Consider the following 21,918-nt stretch of genomic DNA (forward strand, 5'->3'; position numbering starts at 1 on the left):
ATTCACTGAGAACCGCATTTCAAACTTCAGTGAGAAGAATCTTAACCGAATGTATTTAGTTTCACAGTTGGTAATACACATAATTATCGAGATTCATATATACTGATGATGAAATTAAAGAAAATGGCAGTAAATGGTACACAAACATAAAACTAACATAAAACTGATTACACACGAGGATTCATACTGTATTCTGAGTACCAGGAACTTATAAAAAAAGTCCATTCTATTTGAAAAGAGCATGCTAAATAACAAGCTAAAAATTCCAATGTTACTTTTAAATATATAAGTACACTTTATATATATATAATCCAGCATATGTGAACTAAAGCAAAATAGTAAACAATTGATCTCCTTTCAAGTAGTCAGAATTGCCCTAATTCTCTAGAATAATCTTATCACTAGTCTCAAACAAGACTTAAAGCATTAATAACAGACAAAAGACAATCCAAATACAATTTTTTAATAAAGATAATTACAAAAGATGGAAAAATCAGCTCAGAAAGGCCAATTGCTTCTTTAATAGATCAGTTTTTGACATAATAATACATCAATTTTAAATAGTATCACGTAAAGCATGGTGGAGAAAAAAAATTTTGCTTCATAATTAGAAAAACTCACAATAAACTTGCCAAGAAAAACAAAAAACGAAAGCTTTTTGTAAATAAATACAGTCCATGCCAAAGTAGTATAAAACGAAGCCAAAAATCTCCAACAAGAAAACAGTTTTCTTCTCAATTATTTTTTCACTCTTTTAATGGTTTCCTGAAACTGGTGAGACTCAAATTCAAGGGTTGCTGAGCTGTTCTGATTTGGCTCTGTTAAAAGAATTAACAAAATATTACCAATGGCACATCCTCAGTTTAAATGCACTCACCTATTGGTCAAGTCCTGTAGGCTGATGCCAAGAAACATGAACTGATCATGGCTTTCTTTCTAAGTTTGTTTTCACAAGAATGCTTTCCCTTTTTCTATTCTTGTAGGTTCCTTAAACTATTCCAAGATAACTGCAAATGTTAGTACAAATTGTGTGACCAAATATTTGCATGATTTATAATAAAAACTGCACTGTTTTTATTTAAAAATTGTGTACTCCTAGTCTTGCCTGTAGGTTTTGGGGGCATTAAAAATAATAAACTTTACCATTTTATTTAGCATATACAACTTCAACAATACATGTACAATTCAGTGGTGCTGCTTATTACATTCTTGGAGTTGAGCAACTATACTCAACCTTCTTTTCTGGGTGGTTTCTCCCAAACTCAACACCCCTTAAGTTATCTATCTAATCTTTCAAGTTGCTGTTATCGATTGGATCCCAATTTAGATAGATCTTAGAAGAGGACAATGCTCAAAGCACTGTTTACTAGTTAAACTATACCGAGATTTGGCTTAAGAAAGTGTCTGGAGATAATTTTAGCTTAAGGTTTAAAAGATTGCCTCAGGCCTTTACCTTTCCTAGGATTCATGCAGACTCAATGGTTCCAGAAATTATGGATTCCATGAAATTTAGCAATTCTGTTCTTCATTAAACAGCCCCCCTCTGATCAGGATTCTTCTGCAGAATCTTGGATCAGAACACTTAGTAGTTGTTTACCCAGGCCCCATCCAGTGCTGAATTTCTGGCTATTGGGTACAGTGCTGCAACGAATGGTGCTGTGCAAGTAAGTGTCTGGTCTCTGCTTGGTCTACAGTGGTTGGAATACAGTGGTTGATTCACATGATAGTCCTAGTTTTGTTGAGGAACTAGCACATTGTTTTCCATAATTCCTTTATCATTGTGCATGCTCACTAGCAATAATGAAGAACTCCAAATTTTGTCACACATTTAGTATTTTTATCGTATATAATCATTAGATAATACAATTTACCCTTTGGTATCTGTTTTTTCAGCGTTATTGTCCTTGGATTTATCTTCTTCCTTAACATCTAAAAACAAAAATTGAAAGACAAATAAAACCTTATTTTGAACTACACATACAAAAAAGCTTAACTTATAAAACATAAAATGTTGTCACATACAATCTTACTATTTATGAATTCAATAATGAAACACACTTACTATGCTAGGTGCTATGCTATATGAGAGAGATTCAGGCTGCTAACATAGCAACATAGTCCCTGCCCCTTAGGAACGTCCGGTTCTTTGGGATCACAGCATTAAAGTTGGGACATGAGCTATGAAGAAGTTGAGTGCAGTCATGAACACAACACTGTGGGAGCTGGGTAAGTATCAAAGAAGTAATGTTTGAGAGGAATTCTGAAGAATACATTTGGATGGGGAAAAACAGAAGTACCTCAAACAGATGGTAACTATGAAGGAATTGACAGATTAGAATAAAGAACGGAAAGAAGGCCGGCAAGGCTGTTGTTTGTACTCTTAGAAAGAGGAGAGAGATGAGTCCAGAGAGAAAAATCCTATGGTCAATATCTTTCATTTTTAACCTTCACTCTGTAATTAATTACTGTTACAGTGTAAGTATACACTGGATTCAACAATTTTAATAAAACACAAGCAGCACTACTATATACTCAAGATCACTGAAAAAATTTACTCTGCATGTGCCAAAATTTCTTTAAATACCCAAATAAACCAAAATTAAGAGGCATGACCTAATAATAAATATATAAGATATATTGTTCCAAATACTACACACAGACATTTTAGGGGAGGTACACACATGTATTTAGGAGCTATTATTATTATTTATTTTTTAAGAATCATTTTATCTGGGGCTCATACAGCTCTTACCACAATACACCCATCCATACATTGTGTCAAGCACATTTGTACATTTGTTGCCATCATCATTTTCAAAATATTTGCTTTCTAATTGAGCCCCTGGTATCAGCTTTCCCCCCTCCCTCTCTGACAAATCCTTGATAATTTATAAATTGTTATTATTTTTTAATGTCTTATACTGACCGATGTCTTCCTTCATCCACCTTTCTGTTGTCCGTCCCCCAGGGAGGGGTTTATATGTAGATCATTGTGATCGGTTTCTCCTTCCTCCTCCCACCTTGCCCTCCTGGTATTGCTACTCTCATTGTTGGTCTGAGGGGTCTATCTCTCCTGTATTCCCTGTTTCCAGCTCTTATCTGTACCCGTGTACATGCACTGGTCTAGCCAGATTTGTAAGGTAGAATTGGGGTCATGATAGTGGAGGGGAGGAAACACTAAAGAACTAGAGGAGTTTCATATTTCATCGGTAAATATACTGCACTTTGACTGGCACGTCTCTTCCTTTTGACATAGGAGCTATATTATATAGCAGTTGATAATCTTGTCAAATTCTAGCTATGTGCACTTAATAATCCAAATACCAATATGGGATGTGGGAAGAAGACTAAAGGAATGGTCCTAGCTCTAGGTCTTAGCCTATATATGTAGTTTTGAAAGGTTTCCATAGTAATATTCTTTTTATCAGTTGATTGGGAGATTTTAACAATTGCAAGGCCCTATTGAGTTTCAGGACCATATAAACTAGTAGTGTTTTCACAAAAAAGTTATAAAACCAGCAACAAGTGTACTGAAGAGCTATATACTAACTCTAGTCCATTAACCTAAATCAAAGGCACTCTTTTTTAAAACTCTATTTACAAAGAAGAGAATAAAGACCTAAAAGTAAAAAAAAAAACAACCCAGAAAAACTCTATTTATTGCTAAAATATCAGTGACATGCAACCTATCAGAACAAAAAGAACAGAATATAACTTTATAGATTAAAAGACACTTCAAAAAAGACATTCTAAGACATCCAGAGTGAGATAGAAGAAAAATGCTATAAAAACTCTACATTAAAGCAATGCCCACCTTACCTCAATAATACCTGAGAGGAATTTCAGGATGCCAATAAGTAGATTAGAGCAGATTGTGGTGCCACCATTGTAATACAACAAGAAGCTAATTATAAAATAGTAGTTAACAATAAATACCCTACAGGGGAGTGAATCTAGCAGTAAAAGAACAGAATTAGATACAAAAGATATGCTATGGATTCCAAAATCTCTTTTGCAAAATGAAGAACAAGAGCAGTTACACAACCTCAGTACACTAGATACAGAGACAAGATGTTGCACCCAATTTCCCACATGCTACAGAGTCCAACTTTACAGGTCCAATGAGATTTGTACTCATCACCACTACTCACACACAGGTATGAAACATCAATCAGGAAACATACCAAGTGCTGAGAATAGACATATTTCACATGCTGTCTTCCCTGAAGGAGAGGAGGAGCTCAGGCAGAGCAAAAGGGAGACACAAAAAACCGACAACGAAGTGCTTGCTGTAATAGGACATGTTTCAGTGAAACAAAAGCAGCATTTACCAAGTGCTCTGGGAATCCAGTCTTAAACGCTTCCTTTCTTCTAAGACAAAATGCTCAGATAACATTTTGAAGGTAAGGCATCAGATAGTAGTCGATCCTCCACAGCCCAGTTCCCAAATGCCAGGTTATTTTCTGAACAAAATCTTTGACCTTTTACAAAATGATCAAACAGGTCTAAGGAAAATATACTTCTTCTTTTGTGTTTTATTCCCATTAGCAAACCTTAGGTAAACCCTGAATTCAACTCCACTGCCAGCAAGTCAATTCCAACTGCTCACAGACTACAAGTGATCTATGACCATTTTGGTCTCTTATATAATGTATATTACAGTGTGTAATGCTTACTATTTTATGCCTATGTCACTAAGAGAAGGTCAATGAAGCTTGTATTATTATAAAACCAAATGTGAATAACATTTTAAAAATCTCTTAAAAATTTACTTCAGAATTAAGCACCAATTAAATTAAAAAATAAGACACCTCTGAGGGGCTAGCCCCAATCCCAACTACGTAGAAACCTGTCCCCCTCTCCTCAGAAGAATTTATTCCAGAGGACAGCACTGAATCTGCAGTTCAGGGAGAGGGACATGTCTGATCAGAGCACACGGGAGCAAATGAAGGGGGAGGAAGAGAGAGAGGAGCACATCCGGCCCACCAAGCCTTGACGACGAGATTCCCGCTCAGAGCAGCCAATCCAGAAAAAACCATATGGCCGGCCAAACTATAAGACATGACATCCCTCACTGACCCACAGCCCTGCAGGGAACAACACTGGAGACACAGTATGGGAATTCCCTCTGATCTGATCCCACCTCACCGAGGCAAAACACTAAGGGAGTGCAACAGAACAGCAAGGGGAACCGAACAACGAAGGACCCGGGGAATACCAAAAATAGACGTTGGGACCAGGGCTTGTCGCCCTATCAGACTCAACCAGAAAACACTCCTAAAGGCCAAGAAATAGTCCTGGAACTAACTACAAGCTTTTCTTTCTTGTGTTTTGTTTTGTTTTCTGTCATTGGCTACTGGTGTTGTTGGGGGAGGAAAGGAAATGATGTTAACAAACCCAGGGACAAGGAAACAACAAATGATCCAAATCGGGGGTAAGGAGGGTGTAGGAGGCCTGGTAGGGTATGGCCAAGGGTAATGTAACCGAGAGGAATTACTGAAACTCAAATGAAGGCTGAACATGATAGTGGGACAAGAGGAAATTCAAAGGAAATAGATGAAAGAGCTAGGAGGCAAAGGGCATATATAGAGGTCTAAATAAAGGCATGTACATATGTATATATGTTTATACATGAGGTTGTGGAAATACATCTATGTGCATACATTTATAGGTTTAGTATTAAGGTAGCAGATGGACATTGGGCCTCCACTCAAGTACTCCCTCAATGCAAGAATACCCTGTTCTATTAAACTGGCATTCCATGATGCTCACCTTCCCAACACAATCACTGAAGACAAAGCGGGTGAATAAACAAATGTGGTAAAGAAAGCTGAGGGTGCCCAGCTATTAAAAGATATAGCGTCTGGGGTCTTAAAGGCCTGAAGGTAAACAAGCAGCCATCCAGCTCAGAAGCAACAAAACCCACATGGAAGAAGCACACCAGCCTGTATGATCACAAGGTGCTGAAGAGATCAGTTATCAGGCAGCAAAAAGCAAAATATCATATCATTGTGTGCTCACCTCCCCGATAAGATCCCTGAAGACAAATGTATGCATAAGCAAGTGTGGTGAAGAAAGCTGATGGTGCCTGGTTATCAAAAGATACAGCATCCAGGGTCTTAAAGGTTTGAAGATAAACAAGTGGCCATCTAGCTCGGAAGCAACAAAGTCCACATGGAAGCAGCACACCAGCCTGTGCGATCACCAGGTGCCGAAGGGATCAGGGAACAAGCAACAAAAGAACAAAAAAAGCTTATCATTGTGAATGAGGGGGAGTGGAGAGTGGAGACCCAAAACCCATCTTTAGGCAATTGGACATCCCCTTAGAGAAGGGTCGCTGGGAGGAGACGAGCCAGTCAGGGTGCGGGGTAGCAACGATGAAACATACAACTTTCCTCTCGTTCCTAAATGCTTCCTCCTCGCCACCACTATCTTGATCCCAATTCTACCTTACAAATCTGGCTAGACCAGAGGATGTATACTGGTACAGATAGGAACTGGAAATACAAGGAATCCAGGGGGAATGATTCATTCAGGACCAGTGGTGTGAGTGACGATACTGAGGGTGGAGTGGAAAGGGGGAACCGATGACAAGGATTTACATTTCACCTCCTCCCTGGGGGGAGGGGCAACAGAAAAGTGGGAGAAGGGAGACATTGGACAGTGTAAGATATGACAAAATAATAATTTATAAATTATCAAGGGTTCATGAGGGAGGAGGGATTGGGGAGGGAGGGGGAAAATAGAGGAGCTGATGCCACGGACTTAAGTGGAGAGCATATGTTTTGAGAATGATGAGGGCAATGAATGTACAAAAGTGTTTTATACAATTAATGTATGTATGGACCCATATCCTATACTCTCCTCCTGTACTTGCGTGATTGACTTCGGGATGTAGTAATGTCACTCATTTAAAAAGCTTACAATTAAAACACAGTGACCAAATGAAGACTGACCTGCTTTTTTGTCTTCTGTTTCCTTCTTATCTTCCTCGATTCTTGCTTTTTTTGCTCCTTTCTTATGATCAGCCACATTTCTACGACCCCCTTCTCCTTCATCCTCAGAATCGGAGAATTCTTCATCACATGCTATCCGCTTATCTGATGCTCGAACTGACACATTATACAGATTTTAATATATTTGACATGAAATAGCACAGGATTTACAACGGTTATAGAGTACTACGTACAAGTCCCCTAACCATTCACTACTTAAAAATACCAGAAAATAATGTGTAAGTATTTTAAGATCTGTACTAAATGCATAGTCTGTTTAGTGCTAAAAACGCAAGTTTGATTTAGGAGGAAATAGTTCGAAGAAACATTAAAAATATTTGGGGGTTTTATTTAAAAAGCTAAAAATTAAGATTCAGAGAACCCCCCCAAAAGCCTCAGACAAATAAAAATGTCTTTAGGATCGTTTTATACCTATCAATATGCTACAAACCTAGCAGCAACATTTAGTGGAACATGAGGATGCAAATTTAATAGGAGCTTAATCTTATCCATACCTTATCTTACTTCAGATACCTGGGATGTTTTCTAATTATTACCAAATATGCTTAAGTGGCTAACTATGTTAAGCATATTTTCAATGGAATTATGTAGACGCATATAAACTGGAATTACGGATAAACCTACGGATAAACCATGCTTCGAGATTTAAAAAGTGAAATCTACCTCTGACTAAAAATGGATAAAGTGAAAATATTTTTCTCATAAAATTCCTCATATGTGAAATTGTTAGACTACAAAAATCTTCTATTTGTTCCAAGTCAACCAAACTCACTGTTACTACAACTCACAGGCACCCTATGGCTCAGCGTAAAACTGCCCCCAAGGGTTTGAGACTAGAGGAAACAGAACGTCTCACCTTACCGTCAAGTGGTGTTGGTGCAGACTTGCTGGTTAGCCGCCCAAGTGGCAATCCACTATGCCAAGGGCTGCTACAATTAGCTAGTGATGCTTTAATTAACCAGAGAAAGGTGGCACAGTGCACATCAAGGCTTTCACTTACTAGAGATTCTCTTGTCTGGATCTTCTCCATCTTCATCTCCACTGTCTTCATGGACAGCATCCTCGGGAATAGCCTGCATTTGGACACCTGGCGCATGAGGTAACATGCGCAAATTTTCAAATAAACGCTGTCTAAATTAAATAACACATAAAAGTTATTGGACCCAATTTATTAGAAGTTCCTTTTCTATGCATGAGGAAACATTAACAAGCCCATCTTTTATCCAGCTAAACCTATGAATAAAACAATACTAACGTTGATTAAGCACTGACATATTTCACAAGGTAATTCAATTGATGCTTAAGAATTATAAGGTAGGTACTCTATCTGAGCAGTGAGGAACCTTAAACACACCGAAAACTAACTTGTCAAAGACTACATAGCTAGTTTGTACTAGAGAGGATGTACACCCAGGCAACCAGGATAAGGAACCATTCTAAACACTGCTCATAAAGATAAGGCATTCATTATTTATCAAAACATGTCCAAGAATAAAAATTTTTCATAGAAATGAAAATCTTCTGCAGATTTAAAATCTTCTCAAGTGGTAACAGAAATGTATGATCTATAAAGTCCATACATTTCCATTAATTAAAAGCTAAAACAATCTACTATATAGCTTCCTATATGAAAGTGCATCGGTTATCAAAACAGTTCAATGATTTCTTACTTGATTTTTTCCATATATTCTGGAGTGTTCTGGTTTGTCATGTTTGATGGACTTATATGCAATTTGAAGTCTGGTCCAAAATATTCAAAGTAATCATTATATGGCAACTCTATTAAAAAAGACCAACTCAAGTTACATATGAAAAGTTCAGGTTTTATATGAATCCATTAGCAAGCACAGATGCAGGTTACGAAATATTTCAAAGAAAAAATTTAAGACTGAGTATTAATTGAACAAAAAAATGCTTGTTTATATACAAAGTGGCTTCTTCAAATACTTCATAATCTTTTAATTCCTTTTTCTCACAAACTTTTTGAAGTCCTATGATATCAATCGTAAATAAAGATATTGTATTAAGAACTTACCATTAGGAATTTCACAATCAAGGGCAACAGCAGTTTCGTATGTCCAACATCGGGCAACGTTACGAATTGTGTATCCACCTCCCCCAAGCATCAACAATGGTAAGTTAAAAGTTTTCACAACTTCTACACATTTAGCATGACCTAACACAAAAAGGAATCAGATAATAACAAATCTGCAGTTAAGCTTTTAAAAATCAATTTTAAAAAGATAAAAATACAAACCAAATGTTACTCAGCTCACATTAATACGTTTTAATTTTTAAAAGTCAAGATGTTAAAATTTCAAGGAAATGTCCAGGACAACTCTTTTATCAAATACTTTGTACACAATGATATTCTTTACATAAGATATAAATAACAATTTTGCCAGGTAGAAAAGTCAAGTACACAGCTAGGTTAAAATATAACAAAATAAATAAAACATCAATATGTTGTGACGAGGAAGATGGTTCACACATCAGGCTACTGGGAACCAAATCAGGTTACAATGAAACACAACGCACAATCTAGACTGATTTTTTTGTTTTCATTTCCCCTTACAAATTACGAAGGTCATACCACAAAAATTTAAAGAGAGTTATCTTAGGTATATTATGGATATTTTTCTTTTTATTTATTTTTAAAATCATTTTACTGGGGGCTTACAGCTCTTATCACAAATGGATACTTTTCTTAATGGCTTAAAAAGAATACCTATTACTACTAAAAAAAATTTTAAACATCTTGTACATGTAGAAATTTGAATATAAAAATCAAGCCTATCGTTAAAAACAATTATTCCCTCTGGATGAATGTCAACATTTAAAATTAATTAAATTACCAGTCACTTCTTCAGGTATAAAACTTAATAAAAGTTGGGTAACATGATAAATCTTTTGATGCTGCTGTTCTAACCCCTGGTTACTACAACCACAGCTCTCAGGTAAATGTACTGTGGAAATGGACATAGGGGAATTTTTTTTGGTGTTGGGATAATATGGATAGTTAAATGCTCTATTTTTATAATGAGAACTGGATATTACAGAAAATTTCAATGAAGTAACAAAATACGGTATTTTTTAGAAACAAACACCCAAAAGGAAGCAACCGAAGGAGCTTACGTTGTTCACTAGATGTGTAAATAAAGAAATGAACAAATATGTAATTTGCTGAAACAAGAGTAGTTGTAGTTATAAAAATCAATTTCAAGCGAACTTTAAACAAAAATGCATGAAAAAAATAAAGCATACAACTCTTAAAATAGGCAAAAAATTATGACCAGAGCATTCAGGGGAAGCTGGGGGTACCAAAGAAAAAACCTGGAAAGGGGAAAAAACCCTCCAAACTGGTTGCCACTGAGTTGGTTCCAACTCCTAGTGACAGCATACTGCTCAGAGCAGAGCTGGACAGCGCCTAAAAAGATTACAGCCTTTCAGTGAGTTTGAACCTACAAAGCTTCTGGATAGCAGCCAGTGCCTGACCTTTTGTACCACTCAGAGATTCACTGACTCACTCCATCCTTTAAAATGCTTACCTTTGACTGTTAGATTGAAGCACCCAAGTCTATCACCAGATAAAGAGTCTGCACCACACTGTAACACCACAGCACTAGGTTGATACATCTCCATTACTTTTGAGATAATCTAAATAAAAGATAAAAGATGTCATTATCTCTAACAGTATTTTAAAATTCCATTTCAACTTTGCAAATAGTTAATACTTACTGGCTTAAATATCTGTCCATATGACTCATCATCTATACCATCTCTCATTGGAAAATTCACAGCATAGTATTTCCCCTTTCCCGCGCCAATATCCTAAAGGAAAGTTAAACAGATCTTGGAGAATATGTTAAAATTAAAATTTGATGTTTATTTTTACATTTTATATTAAAATGCCGGGCCATAGCTCCAATTCTAAAGTATTCTAAATTATTTTATAGACTGAGAAAGAATATAGAAATGAAATAAGGCAGACTACAGAAGCACATGTTACAACACTTATGGACTGCTCATAAAACCTAAAATATTCTTATCTAATTAATATTTGACTATTTTTTAGAAGAAATTCAACACTAAGGGCTAATTAAAGGCACACACATAGCAGACCACAAAATTGGGAACTGGGACCTTCAAAACACTTGTGTAAAACCATGGATATCACAACTGGTTCAGCTTACACAAGCCTAACTCTGAAACTGAAAATGAGCAAACTTTCTGTTTAATGACTACAACAAAAACTGATGGGACTCAGATCAGCTGCATACAAAAATATAGACAATGGAAAGTTTTAAAAAATGGAATCAAGATCTCGAAGCATGCCCTGGAATAATTATAAGAGGAGATGAAACATGACTTTAGAGTGTGGTCCTGAAGATAACACACTATCAAAGCAGAGTTGCAAGTGGTCAAGCCAAAGCAAAAGCAAAGCAGTCGAGAGAATAGATCATGGTAATAACTTTTGGGCATACTCAAAGTACTTTGTTGACTTTCTGAAGGACCAAAGGATGAAAACATACTCTGAGTCAGCCAAGGCTTTAGCAGAAAAGCACATGGGAAAGAAAGCTTCACCAGAGTCCTTCATCCACAACAATGTTTCTCATTCCTCTTCAAACAAGGGCAACTTTGAAACAATTTGAGAAACCAGTAAGATTCACCTTAGAGTTCTTATTTAGTTCATTCTGATTTGCTTTATAACCTTAAATGAAATCCTCTCCTACATGTGATCTACCCATTTATAAGGAAAAGGTTTAACCTTAATTTATAGTTTACGAAGAGTACCACCCTGTGGTCAAAAGAAGAAAAGCCACACATGTGAAAATAAGGCATTTTTTAATAAGCTTGTAGTTTTTAAATAACTAAGATAGGATAGCTTGAAAGGAGACCTGGTGGTGTAGTTTTGCTGTTAACTGGAAGTTTGAAATCACCAGCTGTTGTGAAGAGAAAGACCAGGCTTTCCACTCTGGTAATTACCAGTCTCAAAACCCATAGAGGTAGATCTACCCCGTCCCGGAGGGTGGCTATGAATTGGAACGGACTCGATGGCAGTGAGTTTGTTTGGGTTTTCTATAGTTCTGAAAGAAAAAAAAATCTTATAGTAATTCAGAACTAATGCTAAATGACATTGATTCTTTTAGAATCTCCCACATAACCAAACTGAATTTTTAAAAAATAGCTTCAACATGAAGCGTTTGGTTCAAAAAAAAACTTTATGGAAGCAAAGTAATTTCAGATTTGTAGAAAAGGATATGGCAGGCGGTTTTCATCTGTGTAAACTACAATAGCTCCAAATAGAAAAAGTAACAAATAAAATAGAAATAAATATACTTAATGTGCTAGGCAGGAAAAATCTTGTGACCCAAATGCATTTCACTTTGAATGTTTTGTCAATACCATGTGCTTTCATTAAAGGGAGACGTGCTGAATCAAGCAGCATTTCTGATATATTTTATTATGAATTAAGGATTTCAATAAATATTATAATGGGGGCAAGACATCCCTCCAGACTACAGTGGTAAAAATATGTGAGCTATATGACAGGGGACCCCCCCCCCCAAAAACAACCTTACCAGCTTCAGAATACTCTCCATTACACTAATTACACAATTCTGACTCTAAAACTGAAACTGAGAAAACTTTGTCTGCTTATTTGTCAAATCTGTGATTCCACTCTTGGAAACATTTTTCAAACGCATCTGTTTGGATGGCTGACAGCACCTCCCTCGTTTTTTCTTCCCCTCTTCTACATCCTCAAACTGCTGCCCTTTCATGTCCCTCTTCACTCAGAAATAAAAGGAAGTCGCACAGGAGCGAAGCCAGGTGTGTCAGGTACGAAAAACAAGAGGCATGCTGTTTTCCCCCCAAAACTGGCGCGGTGAGATGGCTGCGTGTGCAGGTGCATTGTCGTGGTGGCAAACCAATCCCGTCTGCCACAAATCAGGCCTTTTTTGTAACACACTATTGTCCAATCTTTTCGGAAAGCTTGATTAACAGTCTGACTTGGTGGAATGAACTCCAAATGCACTATCCCCCTCACATCAAAAAAACAAATGAGCATCGGTTTTTTGGTTTTTTGGTGTGTACCCCTCATATGTACTTCTGGACTTGTGGGATTGGGTAGGGTTAGTGGGACACACCCGTCCACTAAACTCTGTTCTATCTTCTGGATACCTTGGTAAACTCATTGCTATCGAGTCGATTCCAACTTATGCCTGAAAAATGTAATATTCTTGAGAGCATAAAATCATCAGAAGAATGATAACTTCCAAATAATGCACAGGAATCCAGAAATATTCTTACAAGGGCTATCTTCTAGTAAAAAAAGTCAAGAGAGACAAACGTTTATAAAATCCCACTTACAGAATGGTGATGTCAGAAGGGTAGGAGGAACTGGGGGAGAGAATGGGAGAAAGAAAGGGGGAACCGATCACAATGATCGACCACATAATCATACACCCCTCTACAAGGGGAAGAACAACAGAAAACATGGGGGAAGGGAGACAGCGGTCGGTGTGAGAGATGAAAATAACAACAATGTACAATCTATCAGGGAGTGATGAGGGTGGTGGGGAAGGGGGAGGAGAAAAAGAGCTGGAACCGAGGGCTCATTTAGAAAGCAAATGTCTAGAAGACAATGAGGGCAACATACGTACAAACATGCCAGATTCAACTGATGTGTGGATTGTGATGAGTTGTATAAGCCCCCAATAAAATGATTTTTTTTAAAAAAGCCCACTTACAGGACCTTACATTAACACTCCATACAAAGCTATTTGTGGTACCAGTGCATTTATTCGGCCTCAGTTCGCAGATCCTTTCCTAAGGTTGCATGCAGTCAAAGGAAAAGCAGCTGCCCAATAAAGCCAAGAGGAGGAAAATGTAGGTAAGTACTATGTAGCCCAGGAGTCACAAAGATCATGTAAAAGGCAGCCAAGATGAAGCTACGCTATCTCCCTTAACTCCTCCATCACTATAAATGTCAGATACAGACTAGGGCGAGAGGGTAGGGAGACAGATGAGGACAGCACACTATGAGTAGTCCTATTAATTCAAGACCAGTCATAAAGAAGAATTTGAGAAAGACCTGGCTATTTTACTGTATCAATATTTACAACCAGCCATGTATAGGTAACCTGTGAGTACAATGTAAAGATTCAAACTGAACATGAAACAGTGTTTTGGGCTTTTTTAAATGTTAAAAAAGTTTTCAAACAAAAACCCAGCAAAAGAACAGTCCCTTAAGTTCTCATTAATTTTGGCCTATACTAAGCAAAACTGAATTCTAAAAAATGTTACAGTTCACATAAAGTGCAAGTTTCAAGTTAATGACGAGAACAATATATTGAAGGTCAATACGATCGAGAGTTTAGGATTACCCTCAAGTCTCCAGTGCCAGGAAAGTATTCCCCATATTTATGGAATGATACAGTCATCACACGATCTGTTGTATAAAAAGCTTCTTCAACACCATCACCATGATGAATGTCAATATCAATATATAAGACTCTCTGATGATATCTGAAAATAAAGTCACGTTGAGTTTCTAAGGTTTTACAATGGGAAGAACAGGCAGCAATCAGAAAGTACTATTTTGAATGCTTGCACTTCAGAATGGTTATTTTTTTAAATTACTTTAAGATTCAGGCACTATTCAAACATTGAAAGGTACATATGAAGGGCTTCAATAAATCTGTGGGGACATTCCATTATCTTTTATTACCATGAACTTTTTGAAGGTTCCCATATGCTCTCCGACCTTTAAATTCCTTCTTTGGGTCTAATGTAGGTGGGATTATGGATTTCCTCCCTATTTTGACTTATTCTCCATGCTTTTGAACATTTCTGTGTATTAGTGACTACAGATTATGATATCATATTTGAGATTATTGTATTCAACTCAAGTAACTTCTTAGTATTATTACACAGGGGTGGACAAACTTCTGACCACAGGACAATTGTGGCAAGCTGCCTTTTTTGTACAGCTTATGAGCCAATATAAGCGTGTGAGTCAGTAAGTTAAAACAAAGGAATGATGTCATGGCATTTGACAAGAACATGACATTCGCTTGAAGTCCACATATAAAGTGTTACTGAAACACAGCCATGCTCACTTGTTTCTGTTGCGTCTCTGGCTTCTTTTGTGCTACAATTCAATCGCCGTAAGAGACCACGAGTGTTACTCTCATCACTTCACCAACAGGAGTGATGTAGTTATTACTTGAATGCATCTGAAGAGTCAGATTTATCAATGTTCTATAACATTCGTTTTTATAAAACTAGTGTAAACCCACAATGTCAAAACAAGAAAAGTAAATTTTGAATGGCATCCTTTTAAAACCATCATTTCTTATCAGTTGAAACTCTTAATTCAAACCTGAATAACCAAATCATTACATATGTGTGTGTATTTTAAAGGGTTCTTAAAAAGGAATTTTAGACACTTCTCACTTTAAGAATCTAATAATTGAATCTAATAAAATGCCTGCACTTTTACATTGGGTTTATAATGAATTCATATAACTCATCATAAACTATGAGAAAAAAAAGAAAGCTAACACACAGGTCCTGTGTTTCAATCAGAACATTTTATCACAGGGAAAGAATCAATATAATCTAACTTACTTTAGTAATTCAAGGATGGCAAGCACAATATCATTAACATAACAGAATCCTGAGGCTTCTGATTTCTTAGCATGATGTAATCCTCCAGCCCAGTTAACAGCCATATCAGTTTGTTGTCGGTTTAACTTCACCGCCCCAGCTAAGGCACAGAAACAAGTCAAGCTACAATTTTAACATGATTAAGATAAAAATTCAATAAAATCAGGCAAAGGTGCAATATGAATATGCCATGTGTAAGTACATTTTAATTTTTCTAAAGTTTAAGTAAGAAGGTCATTATAAAAGGTAAAAAAGATTGCTAGGTTACTACTAGAAGCAGTTTCTCCTTAGGCAAATACTGTTTCATAGTGTGACCCTGCCCTCCCCAAATTACTAAGGATATTCACAGAAAAAGAAATGATGGTTAATCATGGTCACAAGGAGGAGGTGTGGTAGAGGTGAGTCTCTTAAGTGAAAACACAATATAAACTAAAAAGTTAAATATAAAGTTTGAGTCATTATGTTCATAAAACCGGGAAACTTTAAAGACAATTGTAGCCAAGTATATGCATTCGGATTCCTTTTTGTTAATAAAATCTACAGCTATTTAAAATTCTACTTTTAACAAATGACCTCCCTGAAAGAAACCCATAGTAATTTTAAGTATGATTGTATCAAGACTTACCAACTGAGCCACCTGTTGAGAGCTGACAAAACTCAAAGAGTCCATCAAACACTGGGCAATCCTCTCCAACATTAACTATAGAAAAAATGTTTCATTAATTTCTATCCATTTTGTAATTTAAGAAATCTTCTTCTTACAAAAAAGAATGTCAACAAATACTATTTCTTTTCATTTCACATAATCTTTAAAACAAATTATAATAGTAACTTAAGGTTGGCGTGTAAATTATTTTACCTAAGATGAAGCAAAAAGGGGTCTCAAAAAAGCTCATAGAAATGTCCCAGTATCTTTCAAATTGTATTTTCCAAGTAAAATTTTGAAGCCCCCCTTGTAATTATACATGAAACACCATCTCTAAGTTCTTGAGAAAATTATCTATAGAACACCTGCCTCTACCAACAAATCAATTATGCAAAGAGAAGTATTTGCTTTTAATCTGACTAAAACATGGGCTTAGTTTTATAGGTATGTCTACTCAAAGAAGTATGATACACTTACATACATACATACATACATTCTAAGATACATAGACACACCACAGCATGTTAGTTCAATGAAGTTGCTTACTAACAAAAGAACGATGTTTATAACTATCAACTCGACCCTCACTCTCCGAACTACTTCTTCCAAGAAACCTGGTCACTATTTAATATAGCTTAGTACACCCTTAATTTCAAAGCCTTTAGCACGAAATAAAATAAAAAACAAATCTTAATTTCTTACTGCTCTGCTATGATCATAAACCTCATTATGTATACACTTCCAGTCCTGCTTATTCATTTGTTCCAGAAGTACTCCATATAAACATAAAAATAAAACAGGGACTACAAAAACTCTAATCCAATGGTATCATAACATTTTGGTAATTCAAATCTGTTGTGGAAATAAAAAGTTCTATGACTATATGAAATACCTAACTAATATATTAAAATTATCTTTGAAAAAAATCATCGCAAAAGTTCATCAATGAAAACAAGCTCCAGCCAAAAGCTTTAAAAATTCTTTAAGGATGTTATTTGGTATTCCATCTTCAAAACATTTTAGCAATCTCTATAGTAAAATACTTGTAAAGTTTTCAAATAGAATACAATACAGAAGCGAACTGAAAGCTTCACTAATATCACAACCAAGGGGGAAAGGGATCACACATACTACAGTCAAGATTAAGCACACATATGGAAGATAAACAGTAAAAATCAAGTTAAGGTCAATAAAAGTAGACCTTAGAAAATGGACCAATCAATAGAATTTTTTTTTTAAGTCTAGACTAAGATCTCCTCTACCAATATTCATTTCCCACAGCATCATCCAGAAGTTAACGTGTAGCCAACATAAAGAGTAGAGGAACATCCAAGCAGCTCTTTGGCAGATAAACAGGCTGCAGGTAGGATTTTTGGCTTTTAAAGTAGCTTTATTAGTACTTTTATTCTGAGGAACCCAATGAGTACATTGAAGTAAATTTTTTAGATCAATAAGAAAAAGGTTCAGATATTGGTAACTTCTAGTTTCTGAAATGCTCATTTATATATACCAATAATTAAATATACTTTCAATATAAAAACTTACATCTCTGCATCTGCTTACTGTACTCAGACATGTTATCTGGTCTTATTGAACGTAGAAATTTGATGTACTCGTCACTGTGATATTTTGTCATTTCTTCAGCAGTGGCTTTATGGGGCCTCTGTAGAAAAGTTAAGTGTCAGAATCGTGAAATTACAATTGTTCTAATCAAGCAAAAATCATAACAACAAAATCCCATCTGCCATCAGGTTGATTAAGACTAATCCTGACCCCTGAGAGGACTTAAGTAGAACTGCCCCAAGGGTTCCCACGGCTATCCATCTTTACAGGAGCACACACAACCTCATCTTTCGGTCACGGAGCTAGGAGGTCCACAGGGCAAACCTCAAATTGTGAACATCAATACTAAACCCACTGCACCATCATGGCTCCCCTGCCCCCCGCCCCCCCACCCGCCGACAGTCCTCTTAAAATGTTTAAGTCCTCCTGAACAAAATATCACGTTTCAAACGACTCTAAATTTATACATGTGTAATTTAGAAAACAGTAATCAATTCAAAAATTAGTTTCAAATACCTTTAGTCAGGCTTACGCTAAATATAAATTAATCATTACTTAATTTTAGTAATGTTTCAATTTTGTATGGAGTCAAATCCATGCTTATAAACTTCAGTTTTCCTAACTTTCCATTATACACATTCAGCTCTATATCCAGTGATTTCATCACTGGTTTCCCCAAATGAGGATCATTCTCAATTCTAAGTCTTTGTTCACAATGTTCCTTTTTCTTTGCCTATCCTAATTAGCCTTATCTTAAAGAGCTCGATTTTATTTATCCATCTGCTTTATGTTTTTTTAATAAATCATTTTATTGGGGGCTCTTAAAGCTCTTATAACAATCAATTGTATCAAGCAGATTTTACATATGCTGCCATCAACATTTTCAAAACATTTTCTTTCTACTTGTTATCCATCTGCTCTCTAGGAAAGAACCATGACACCGATTCTGCCTAACAATGCTAACTGCTTTAAGTCTTTCTTTCTACCCAAATAAATAGGAATTGTTGTGTGTTGTACTTTATATACACTTCAGCCCATCTCCAAAAACATTTAAAGGAGCTGTTCAATCTTACATTGTTTGTATCCTGCTTGACCCCTAATGATACATAAAGTGCATGCTCAACACATATCTGTAGAACTGTCCAAGAAATTTTTTCGCAATTATTCCAGATCAACTTTTTCAACAGGTACCATCAACAAGATCTGTGACAGATATTGAGTCAGATAAGCTGAGTTGTTTCCCAGAACTATGAAGCCTGGGACTGAGGAATTCCTTTGAAAATGGTAGAAAGGAGGAAAAAAGAGGCTACAGCAGTAACCACAATCAGTTTTCACTAATGAATAAATAATAAGATGTTTTCTTCTAAATTGTTTCATCTGCAAGATTATAGCTATTCCATGAGCAACTTAAAAAAAAGTCAACAGTTTCAGAATAATAGAATAAAAAAGAATCAAGGTGATTATCCATTATGAAAAGGTACACTTACATATATTTCCATTTTTCTATATAAGCCATAATTTAGCAGCAAGTTATGGGTCATACGGATCCTGTGGGGTTTCATAGGATGACCCTGTCCATAATAGTAATTTCCAATATCACCTGAAATAAATAATATAGGCAAGAGAATCATTAAGAACTATCTGAATTAAGGAACATTTGTCAATAAAATGCATTTGTTGGTTCACCCACTGATTTTAGATTCTACAATCTTCAAACTTCGGGAAACCTGAAGATCATATGCATACTTATACATACTGGTAATATTTATTTGTTGATTTAGAAAAAGTTATTTGTAATTCTTGCAATTTACTTGAGTGGGCCCAAATAAAACACTATTTTAAAAGTGGTTTTTGTTGCTTAAAGTTAATACTTGCCTTTAGTATTCTCTGGTAAATTGAAATCCTTAAAGTAAATACTCTGAGTTTTATATAGCTCAAAATTTCACTATCAAATATTGCTTCTTCAATGATTGACTGACATCTCTGAAATTCTTTATAAACTGACATTACAGGGATTAAAATGTTCTCAGTATAGTCTATAAAGGAAGTCTTTGGGAACTTAAGACACACACATGATATTTTTTATGGAAATAGAGTACTCATTCTTTAATCATGAGAAAGTTCTACTTCCTTATTTTACATCTTCCATCCCAGTACCTTAAAATTTATACCCAAGACTTATTTTATAATAAGCAAACAATACAAAATCACTACTTCTCATTCACTAACTTCCAACAGAATCAGTTTTTAAGTTCTCTAATAGTGGTAACCAACAATTTTTAAATATATATATAATTTTTCTAATATCATGGCACTGCACATTTTCAAAAGCCTTTATTAAGTTAGAAATTACTTTTAATACCGACACTAGTCTTTGGATAAGCATTCTAAATTTTGTTGGGAAAACCAAGCTGATTTTAATGAAACCCTCCAGAGTTACAAAATATCATGTACCTAAACTAAATAAACCAAAAATCAAAATCACTGCCACCGAGTCGAGCCCTGCCGACTCCTAGCCATCCTTACAGGACAGGGTAGAACTGCCCTATGAGTTTCCAAGACTGCAACTCATCATGGGAGTAGAAAGCCCTGTCCTCCTTTGGAGGAGTGGCTGGCTGATTATTTGGAACTGCTGACCTTTTGGATCACAGCCCAACACTATGCCACCACGGCTCCTAAATTAATGAAAGGGGGGTTATTTTTAAGGTAGCTATTACATCAAAAGAATTACTACGATAAAATGCTTCCACATGTACTATACTTTAGTTATGGGCATACTGAGTATTCAATGGACAATCATCAAACCCCTGCCACTGAGTCATTTCTAATTCATAATGGCTATAAATCTTTTAAGATTTCTCCTTCACCGAAAGCCATAAACTTTAATAGGAGACGATTTTCTAATCATTTGACCATCACTGAATATTAAACTACAAGGGAGACAAAACTAAAATTTCTCATCAAATGCATCTCAGGGAAAAATGATAGCAGTAATTAATATGTATTGAGCACTTAAGATAAACTGTTTTTTTAAGTATTCACATACATTATCTTTAATCTTCTCAACAACCCAATTGCTATTATTATTCTTATATTAATTATAGTTGAAGAAAGTTTAAGGCCAGTCAAGTAATTTTTCCAGTCATACAGCTAGCAGGTGGCAGAGCTGGATTAAACCCACAAAGGGCAACTCTTATCCAATGCTCTCAGAAGGAGCTACTGGAAGAGGAATGGCACTTATAGCCACTTAGAGAAAAATAGGGCTTAGGGGGAGGCTTGACCAAGGCTACAATATGGAATATAATTTTAAATAAAGGCTTAAGGTCTTACTTTATAGAAAAATAAACAAATTACCCACCCTAAATCCTCTAATGTAATTTACTTTTTTATTAAAAGGAACCTCAGAGTTACATGAATGCATGTAACTGACTAGTAGTATTGTACAAGTCCCATTCCCCAAGTAACACTTGTCTATGTCATGCCAAGCTAATAGTGGAATTTCACATGTAAGAGACTGTGTAAGAATCATTTTCAACTTTTCTTCTTCTTACTTAATTCCATGCCTCAAAATTTTCTAGGTAGAATGCTTAGCAATCATACAAATTAATACAGATAAAATATTTCTAATAATTTTAAGAATCTTATGGGGACTTTGATGACTATGAGGAGGCCAGAGACAAGAGCGAGAACAGGGTGGGGGCAGAGATAAGATATTGAGGAGGGAAGGAGGAGAAAGTGAACCCCATTTATATACAGTGTGTTTCTTAAAAGAAAAAAAGTAAACAGACAAACAAAACATAAAGTCCTTCCAGATTCCTATCCCTTGGACGTAAATATTGGTCTGAGTAGGAAAAAAATAAAAGTGGGGGGGGAGGGCGGTGCAGTAAAACGGAAACAGAGTTGGGAGTCTTTAGTGACAAGTCCACTCAAACATAGAGGAAAAAGAATCTTATGGGGTTTTGTCATCTCATTTAAGTAATTAAATGTGGTCATTTTTGTTGTCTGCTTTTCATCAAAATA

At 35.9% G+C, this 21,918-nt stretch overlaps 1 protein-coding gene across 1 annotated transcript; it reads right to left on the minus strand.

Moving 5' to 3' along the window:
- Positions 1 to 442: 442 nt before the first annotated feature.
- HDAC2 (histone deacetylase 2) lies at positions 443 to 19,491 on the minus strand. Its single transcript, XM_004702010.3, has 13 exons — positions 19,386 to 19,491; positions 17,881 to 17,998; positions 16,315 to 16,389; positions 15,651 to 15,789; positions 14,405 to 14,546; positions 10,755 to 10,847; positions 10,565 to 10,673; positions 9,052 to 9,192; positions 8,687 to 8,795; positions 8,017 to 8,147; positions 6,957 to 7,112; positions 1,872 to 1,929; positions 443 to 818 (listed from the first exon to the last, which is right to left on the minus strand). The coding sequence occupies exons 1-13, from the start codon at positions 19,458 to 19,460 to the stop codon at positions 788 to 790; spliced, it is 1,377 nt and encodes a 458-aa protein (XP_004702067.1). The 5' UTR covers positions 19,461 to 19,491; the 3' UTR covers positions 443 to 787.
- Between the last annotated feature and the right edge of the window lie 2,427 nt (positions 19,492 to 21,918).

This window comes from Echinops telfairi, unplaced genomic scaffold, assembly GCF_000313985.2.
Source record: "Echinops telfairi isolate 266 unplaced genomic scaffold, ASM31398v2 ScPeMD7_3533;HRSCAF=4204_0, whole genome shotgun sequence".
Taxonomy (NCBI): Eukaryota; Metazoa; Chordata; class Mammalia; order Afrosoricida; family Tenrecidae; genus Echinops; species Echinops telfairi.